This window comes from Erythrolamprus reginae, chromosome Z (assembly GCF_031021105.1).
Source record: "Erythrolamprus reginae isolate rEryReg1 chromosome Z, rEryReg1.hap1, whole genome shotgun sequence".
Lineage (NCBI taxonomy): Eukaryota > Metazoa > Chordata > Lepidosauria > Squamata > Dipsadidae > Erythrolamprus > Erythrolamprus reginae.
Window position 1 is genome coordinate 76,572,079 of NC_091963.1, and position 9,129 is coordinate 76,581,207.

The 9,129-nt window shown below is 46.2% G+C and overlaps 1 protein-coding gene across 1 annotated transcript in view; it reads right to left on the reverse strand.

The window, feature by feature from the left end:
• NPHP3 (nephrocystin 3) overlaps positions 1-1,435 on the reverse strand; it is a 381,101-nt gene extending 379,666 nt beyond the window's left edge. The window contains exon 1 of the mRNA XM_070726361.1: positions 167-1,435. Within this exon, the coding sequence (XP_070582462.1) occupies positions 167-520 (354 nt within the window). The 5' untranslated portion in view covers positions 521-1,435. The remainder of the gene's footprint in view (positions 1-166) is intronic.
• Between the last annotated feature and the right edge of the window lie 7,694 nt (positions 1,436-9,129).

Consider the following 9,129-nt stretch of genomic DNA (forward strand, 5'->3'; position numbering starts at 1 on the left):
AGCTCATCTACAACTTTTAGCATCCCTATTAGCTATTCTGGATGAGTCTGGTAAAAATTACGATACAGCAAAATAAAGGTAGCCAGAGATTTCTATTTTAACAAAAATAGAAAAAGAAAACTTCATTTTTGTCAATCCTGGCACCAATGCCCCATGGTGCCCATACCTGAAGCTCTGCCCTCAAGCGCTTGTTTTCTTTGTCCAGCTTGGCTTCTTTCTTTATCATGGCAGTCACCTCGTTGTTCTTGCTAATGCGAAATATCTCATATTCTTTTTTCAGACGTTCAAACTCTGCCATCCATTCCAGCTCTTGTACAGAAGCAGTAGACTTGAAGCTTGCACCAATGAGGCCTCCAGGCCGGGATGCACCTACCCACCGAAAGGAACTACGCAGAAGACGCGCCTTGGGCTTTACTTCAACAGGAATTTCACAGGCCTCACCACCTCCTCCCTCATATGGATCTTCAATCACCTCCCCAACAGTGACCATTGGATTAACCAAAGATGAAGCAGATCCCATAGCTGAAGAACTTCCCTTATGCACACGTTTCCTAAAATGGCATTCTAATTATCTCAAAATCCTACAGGATATAGACTTTCTTTAATGCCAAGCTACTGCCTGACACTTGAGACTAGGATATTGCCCCAAATCACTTTCTTTCTTCCTATCTAGTTATCCATAAATTTATGCTTTTGCTCCAACCAGACAGCTGAATGGGAAAATATTTAAATTTGGAAAATACTTAAATTTATGTGTGCAAAGTAGTAATATTCCCCCAAGTTGAAATAAAAAATAATTATTCTTTTAAAGCCTTGTAGAAAAGGGCAGAGTGCTGCACATAATACATATTTCATTGACAAGGCTGTTATTACTACAGATTCAAAATTCGTTAACATTGGTAACAATTCTCTGTACAGTCATGGTGAAGGAAATGTTCTTGTTGTCGTTATTGGGAATAATTTAGTGCTGGTTGTCCACAGAAGATATTGCTTAGGCTGCCAACCTTCCACATATTTCCTCGGAAACAAAACTGACTGAACCCTTATCTGCCTGAGCTGGGATTTCAGTCTTATGTAATCAAAGCAAACTACCCAGCAAACAGGCAGAAATATTTACAGTATGGTCGTTAAAGCTCTGCTGCAAATATTCTTCCTGTCATTTTCCCAATAACAAGAAAAATTACCACGGTTCATACCAGCCTGCCTTATTATTTCCCGTGTTATCCGTTGCTCATTTGGTTCAGAGAAACGGAAGAATCGTAGAGGAAGGAAAATGATCCAAGCAAATGGAGGATCAATGTGGAGAGTTTTACTCAGGAGAATTCCAGAAGAATCACTTAACTTTCCAGAAACTAAGGGAATGTTGACGAGCAATGGGAAAACAGATAACCAGCCGGGCAACTTGCTCGCTCTGTCGCTCGTCGATCCCACTAGGCGCTGCTGACCGGGAAAATCTTCGGCTGGGGGGCGGGCAACCAAAGCAGGAAGTAGACAGTGACGTAACAGCTTTTTCCCGGGCAGCTGCAGTGGGCTGAGGCACTCTCGTGCGAAGAAAAGCGAAGGGCCAACTTTCATTGTTCTTTCGTGACGTTCCAAGGCTCAGGCTCGTCGGAAGAGAAGGTGCCCTCTAAGTACTTGCGGGAAAAGCTTGTGCGGGCTCTGAGCCGCCAGATTCTCCAACCTTGCTCTGGCCTCCTCGGGAAGTGTTGGAACACAACCCCTATCAGTCTCCAGTCAAAGCACGACCATTCTAGATGATAACAGTTGTACAAAAGCCCGCGTTTTTCGAGGCCGCTGGTTGATGATGACAATCGTCTCCACTGCAGGGAGAGAGAAAAGGTTTCTAAAACAAAGGAAAAGCCGAGTCACGCAATGAATTTTGCATTGGCTTGGGAAAGCCCGTTATATTAATTTAGGTTACAGCATTTTTTTTAATTTCAGGAAGACAAACTGAACAGATTTAAAGTACTACGTTTTATGGGAAAAGTACGCAAAATTCCTCTAGGTGCTGAGAAATAACAGAAGCAGCTTCTGGGGAGCAAAAGCTATTTTTATCGTTGCAGCATTTTTTTTGAATAGCTAATGTGTCAAGTGAACCAGGGGTCCCCACTTTACCATCTCAGATTTTGATGGAATTTGGCACATAGTTTATAATATAAAACTATGCTGTGCAAAATTTTAGTTCAAAAGACTAAAAATTGGGGATTCTAGAAGACCTCAAATAAAGGGTTGCAAAATGCTGAGTTTTAGTAAGAATGACACTTGGGCCAACTTCCAGAAGCTGTAAACAGGGCAGTTTCAGTCAATGTTCCCTCTAATTTTTTCCGGGGTGGGCGGAAAAGTATAGTGTCTGAACGGCAGTCCCCTTGGGACTGGACGGCATAGAAGTACAAATAAATAAATATAATAAATCCCTTCTTTTTTATTAAAAGAAATTAATAATAAAACAAAACAAAACTCTATTACTATTAAAACTAAAACAACCAGCAAATCCAAAAACATAACTATTAATAAAAATAGGTGAGGGCTGGGGGGGTTTTCTCTGTTATTATTTAAGTGTTTTTACCATATACTTTAAATCAAGAGTCACTTCTCTCTCTGTTTCTCTTTCCTGTCATTCTCTGCCTCAATCATTTTCTCATTTCTCTTCCCCCCCTTTTTTTCTATCATTTCTCTCTCCCTCTCTCTTCCTTCCACTCCTCTCTCTCTTGCTTTCTTCCTCTCACTCTCTTCTTTCCTCTCTCCTCTCTCACTCTTTCTTGCTCTCTCACTCTCTTCAGTCCTATCTTCTCGCTCTCTTTCTTTCTTCTCTCTTCCTTCCACTTTTTTCTCTGTCTCTCTTTTCCTTCCTTCCTTCCTCTCTTCCTCTCCCTCTCCCCCTTTATATTTATCTCTTCCTTCCTCTCTTCCTCCCTTTCTCCCTCTCGTTCACTTTTCTCTCCCTTCCCTCCCTCCCTCCTTCTTTCCTCTCCTCTTTCCCTCCCTCTCTTTCCCTTCTTTTTCTCCACGTCTCCGGCGGGCAGCTGGCTTTGCTGACCGGCACAAGGCTCAAGCCAGCTGCCCGGGAAAGCCAGGAAGGTCCTCCTGCCCCCCCCCAGCCGAAAACAATGGACCTCCGAGCGGCATTTCACTTTCTCTCCCAGGCAAAAAGATGCCGGCATTCTGGGATGATGGGGCCGGACTTCCCAGGCGGAAGGCGTGCCCCTCTCCCCGGCATCTTTTTGCCTGCGAGGGAAGGTGAAATGCCGCTCGTAGCAGCTGCTACGAGCGGCATTTCACTTTCTCTCCCAGGCAAAAAGTTGCCGGCATTCTGGGATGATGGGGCCGGACTTCCCAGGCGGAAGGTGTGCCCCTCTCCCCAGCATCTTTTTGCCTGGGAGGGAAGGTGAAATGCCGCTCGTAGCAGCTGCTACGAGCGGCATTTCACTTTCTCTCCCAGGCAAAAAGATGCTGGCATTCTGGGATGATGGGGCCGGACTTCCCAGGCGGAAGGCGTGCCCCTCTCCCCGGCATCTTTTTGCCTGGGAGGGAAGGTGAAATGCCGCTCGTAGCAGCTGCTACGAGCGGCATTTCACTTTCTCTCCCAGGCAAAAAGTTGCCGGCATTCTGGGATGATGGGGCCGGACTTCCCAGGCGGAAGGCGTGCCCCTCTCCCCGGCATCTTTTTGCCTGGGAGGGAAGGTGAAATACCTGCTACCTCGCGGCGCGCCCGCCACCGGCCCGATCCTGCGCCTCCTGCTTCCCCCCCCAGCCAAAAATACAAAGGCGGTCTGCCGCTCCCGCGGAGCAATGGGAAGCTGAAGCCGCCGGCGGTTTCAGCCTCCCTTTGCTCCACGCTGCTCCGCCCTGCCTGTCTTTGTGTTTTTGGCTGGGGAGGGGAGCAGGAGGACCTTCCTGACTCCCTCCCCCCAGCACTTCACCCAGGACAACAGGCAGGGCGAAGCAGCGTGGGGCAAAGGGAGGCTCAAGCCTCCTTTGGTGGTGGCGGCCGGCTTCCCGGTTTCTGAGTTTTGGGCTTGCACCCATTAATTGCTTTTCCATTGATTCCTATGGGAAACAATGTTTCATCTTACGAACTTTTCACCTTACGAACCTCCTCCCGGCACCAATTAAGTTCGTATCTTGAGGTACCACTGTACTTTGTTATGGGAATAACTACTTTATTAGACATATAGAATTATGGTTTATTAGACGTTTTGTTGCAATATGAAGAATTATGCCTTTTGGAACAATTAGCTCAACAGATTTGTAAGGCTCAAATAAGATGGTGAATTTGATGACCAGCAATTAATGTAAAGGTTATTGTAATGTTTTAATATTAGATGGAGAAAAGCTATATTTTATAAGGTTTTTGAATATACAGTGATCCCCCGGTTATTGCGTTCCCGACCATTGCGAACAGGCTAATTTGCGATTTTTCAACCCGGAAGTCAAAACACCATCTGCGCATGCGTGCCCTTTTTTCTATGGGCACGCATGCGTAGATGGCGCCGGGCAGATCAGTTGCTGGGCGGCTTCCCTGGGTCTTCCCCCTCTTGCTGGCGGGAGGGCGAAGCCCCCCCCAGCACCCGCTCGCCCGCCGTTCGCCTGGCCATTCGCCGCTCGCCCGCCCTTCGCCCGGCCACCCGCCGTTTGCCCGCCCTTCGCCGCTCGCCCGCCCTTCGCCCTTCACCCGGGAAGTTCGCCAGGAGTCAGCGGAGAAGCCGCGCACCTGTTTTAAAAGATCGGAGCCGGCCTTGGGGGGCTTTCCAGCAACCCCCGAGCCCGGGTTGGGGGCTCGGGGGTTGCTGGAAAGCCCTCCCAGGCCGGCTGCGATGTTTTAAAACACCCGCGCCGCTTCGCAGCTGTCTCCTGAAGCCGAACGCGGAAGTTAGCGTTCGGCTTCAGGAGACAGCTGCGAAGCGGCGCGCCTGTTTTAAAACGATCGGAGCCGGCCTGGGGGGGGCTTTCCAGCAACCCCCGAGCCCCCAACCCGGGCTCGGGGGTTGCTGGAAAGCCCCCCCAGGCCGGCTCCGATTGTTTTAAAACAGGCGCGCCGCTTCTCCGCTGACTCCTAAAGCGGGGAAGTTCGCCAGGAGTCAGCGGAGAAGCGGCGCGCCTGTTTTAAAACGATCGGAGCCGGCCTGGGGGGATCGGAGCCGGCCTGGGGGGGCTTTCCCTTTCAGGGCGGGTGAGCGGCGGGCGCGGCAGCAGCGAGGAGTTTGCGTGGGCGGCGGGGAAACCCCTATCTTCGGCTCCTCGCTGCTGGGAAGTAAAAACACCATCTGCGCATGCGCAGATGGTGTTTTTACTTCCGCAGCGCTACTTCGCGAAAACCCACTCGTTGCAGGGGGTCCTGGAACGGAACCCCCGCAATGATCGGGGGATCACTGTATATTATATGTTTCTACAGTGGTTTGGTGAAAGAGATATGAGCCTCCATTGAATGATTACAAAGTGAAAAGAAAAAAATTGTATATGTTTAATAATAAGCTTGATTTTGTGTTGGAAATTATGTATTGTTTTTAACTTTGTGTTGGAGAAAAAAATAAAAAAATTATGATGGGGGGAAAAAATCCCTAAACGTTTCTGGTATTTTAGGCAGATTTGCTTCTTCCAAGTATTGACAATTTTTTCCATCATCTAGAAATTCTTGTTTATATAAGTCTCTATAATAGCTCCAAACAATTTATTTAGCTCCTCCTCTCTATATTGTGGTTTTATTAATTGTTTTATCAATTTTTGTTCTTTATCTTTCCTAATTTTACAGGACAATCATCTTGCAGGCTTATTTGCCTGTTCAAAAAAAATTGTTTTGCTAATTTCATCTTCTTGGATACTTCTTCATCCTCTATTAAATTTAATTTGTGTTTAGTTAAGACCAACATCCCTTGAATTTTTACATCCTGAGGGTTTATCTGTAACTGTTGTTCCAATATTCTGTTTTACTTCAAGCTCTTTCTTGTACAGAAATTTTGATCTATTCCTCTTATTCATATCATAACCAACACTTTGAATTGTGACTGGAAACTGATCGGCAACCAATGCAGACTGCGGAGTGTTGGTGTAACATGGGCATATTTGGGAAAGCCCATGATTGCTCTCGCAGCTGCATTCTGCACGATCTGAAGTTTCCGAACACTTTTCAAAGGTAGCGCCATGTAGAGAGCGTTACAGTAGTCGAGCCTCGAGGTGATGAGGGCATGAGTGACTAAGCAGTGACTCCCGGTCCAGATAGGGTCGCAACTGGTGCACCAGGCGTACCTGGGCGAACGCCCCCCTCGCCACAGCTGAAAGGTGTTTCTCTAATGTGAGCTGTGGATCGAGGAGGACGCCCAAGTTGCGAACCCTCTCTGAGGGGGTCAATGATTCTCCCCCCAGGGTAATGGACGGACAGATGGAATTGTCCTTGGGAGGCAAGGCCCACAGCCAGTCTGGGTTGAGTTTGAGTTTGTTGACACCCATCCAGGCCCCAACAGCCTCCAAGCACCGGCACATCACTTCCACTGCTTCACTGACTGGACATAGGGTGGAGATGTATAACGTTGGCGTATTGATGATACCTCACCCCATGCCCTTGGATGATCTCACCCAGCGGTGTCATGTAGATATTAAATAGCAGGGGGGAGAGGACCGACCCCTGAGGCACCCCACAAGGGAGAGACCTAGAGGTCGACCTCTGACCCCCCACTAACACCGACTGCGACCGACCGGAGAGGTGGAGGTGAACCACTGGAGAACAGTGCCTCCCACTCCCAACCCCTCCAGCTGGCGCAGAAGGATACCATGGTCGATGGTATCGAAAGCCGCTGAGAGGTCAAGGAGCACCAGGACAGAGGACAAGCCCCTGTCCTGGGCCTGCCAGAGATCATCCATCAACACGACCAAAGCAGTTTCCGTGCTGTAGCCGGGCCTGAATCCAGACTGTTGAGGACCTAGATAATCGGCTTCTTCCAAGGACCACTGGAGCTGGAGCGCCACCACCTTCTCAACAACCTTCTCCATAAAGGGAAGGTTGGAGACTGGACGATAGTTCTTGAGAATGGCTGGGTCCAGGGAAGGCTTCTTGATTGATGTTTTTGGATGCAAAAAAGGCTTTTTATAATTTAAACTGGCAATTCCTAAACCAATATAAAGGAACTTTGGGGTGAAATTTTTTCATGTTATTTATTATTATTATTATTATTTTTATTGGATTTCTATGCCACCCCTCTCTGAGTACTCGGGGCTGCTCAGAACATATAAAATATATAGTACACAACAGTTAAAATCCAATTAGTTAATTAAAAGAACTACCCCCCCCCAAAAAAAACCCCATCAAAAACAATCATTCCATTCACTCCACATTCTCTCAACATATTTATTAGCCAGGAGGCAAGATCTAATGGCCCCAGGTTTGGTGGTATAAGTGAGTCTTCAGACTTACAGAAGGCAAGGAGGGTGGGAGCAGTACAAATCTCTGGAGGGAGCTGATTCCAGAGGGTCGGGCCCCCCACAGAGAAGGCTCTTCCCCTAGGCCCACCAAATGACATTGTCTAGTTGACAGGACCTGGAGAAGGCCGACTATGGGACCTGACTGGTCACTGGGATTCATGTGGCAGAAGGGGGTCTTGGAGGTATTCTGGTCGCATGTCATGTAGGGCTTTATAGGTCATAACCAACACTTTGAATTGAGTCCAGAAACCTATTGGCAGCCAATGCAGACCATGGAGTGTTGGAGAAATATGGGAGTGTCTGGACAAGCCTGCAACTACTTGTGCGGCTGCTTTTTGCAAAATTTGTAGTTTCCGAATGCTTTTCAAAGATAGCCTCATGTAGAGATTGTTGCAGTAGTCCAACCTCGAGGTGATAAGGACATGGGTGACTGTGATCAGAGATGTTATAGAAGCAATACACAACAAACAAACAAACAAACAAACAAACAGCTAAGATAATAATAAATGGAGAAATGACTAATAAGGTCAATATTACCAAAGGAACAAGACAAGGATGCCCATTATCACCGTTGCTATTTATTTTGATATGAGAAGTACTAAATAGAAATGCAAGAGCAGATAAGGAAATCATAGGACTTAAAATATGAGATGAAGAATATACCCTATTTTGGGGAATATAGACCGCACTGGAGTATAAGATGCACCTAGTTTCTGGAGAGGAAAATAGGGGGGAAATCTGCTTACCAGGTGTTCATCTGCCTAGCATCTTTAGTCTGGTCAGCTTCAGCACATTATTTTATCCCCTGGTTAAGGGCTTAAAAAGACTTTATTCTGAGAGAGTAACAATGAAAGAGCTTGCAAGCCAATAAGAACTGGGAACATCATTAGCACCAGGTTAGGGTTGGAAAGAAACATTTGGAGCAAGTTAGACAAGTGGGGAAAAAACTGGAAAGACTTAGGGTTTGGTAAAAATTCTTCACAGAGAGTAACAATTAAAGAGTTTGGAAACATTAATAGCACCTGGTTAGGGCTGGAAATAAGCATTTGGAGCAATTAAAATAATGAAAAATAAAGCTACAAAGACAGGGTTTAGAAAACATTTTTGGCAGGGAGTAATAATGAAAGAGCTTGGAAGCTGGTAAAAGCTGGGAACATTGTTAGTACCTGGTTAGGGCTGGAAAGAAACATTCAGAGCAAATAGAAAATGAAAAAAAATCAAAGATAAGGTTTGGAAAACATTCTTCACAGAGAGTAACAATGAAAGAGCTTGCAAGCCAGTAAGAGCTGAGAACATCGTTAGCATCTGGTTAGAGCTAGAAAGAAACTTATTTGGAGCAAGTTAGAGCTATGAAAAAGAAAACTGCAAAGACATAGGGCTTGGAAAACATTCTTCACAGAGAGGAACAATGAAAGAGCCTGCAAGGTAAGAGCTGGGAAGATCGTTAGCACCTATTAAGGCTGAAAAAAGAGCTACATTTAGAGCATAAGACACACCCAAATTATCAGCCTCTTTTAAGAAGAAAAAAGGTGTGTCTTATACATCAAAAATATGGTAAGTTACAAGAGTTTGCAGATGATTTGGTTTTTATACCTGAAGATCCATTTGTATCAGGTCCAAAGCTTTTATCTCAAATGGAGAGGTATGGAGAAGTTGCAGGACTTAAAATCAATAAAGAGAAGACAAATTTGGGGGAAAATTGATTGCAAAGAATGA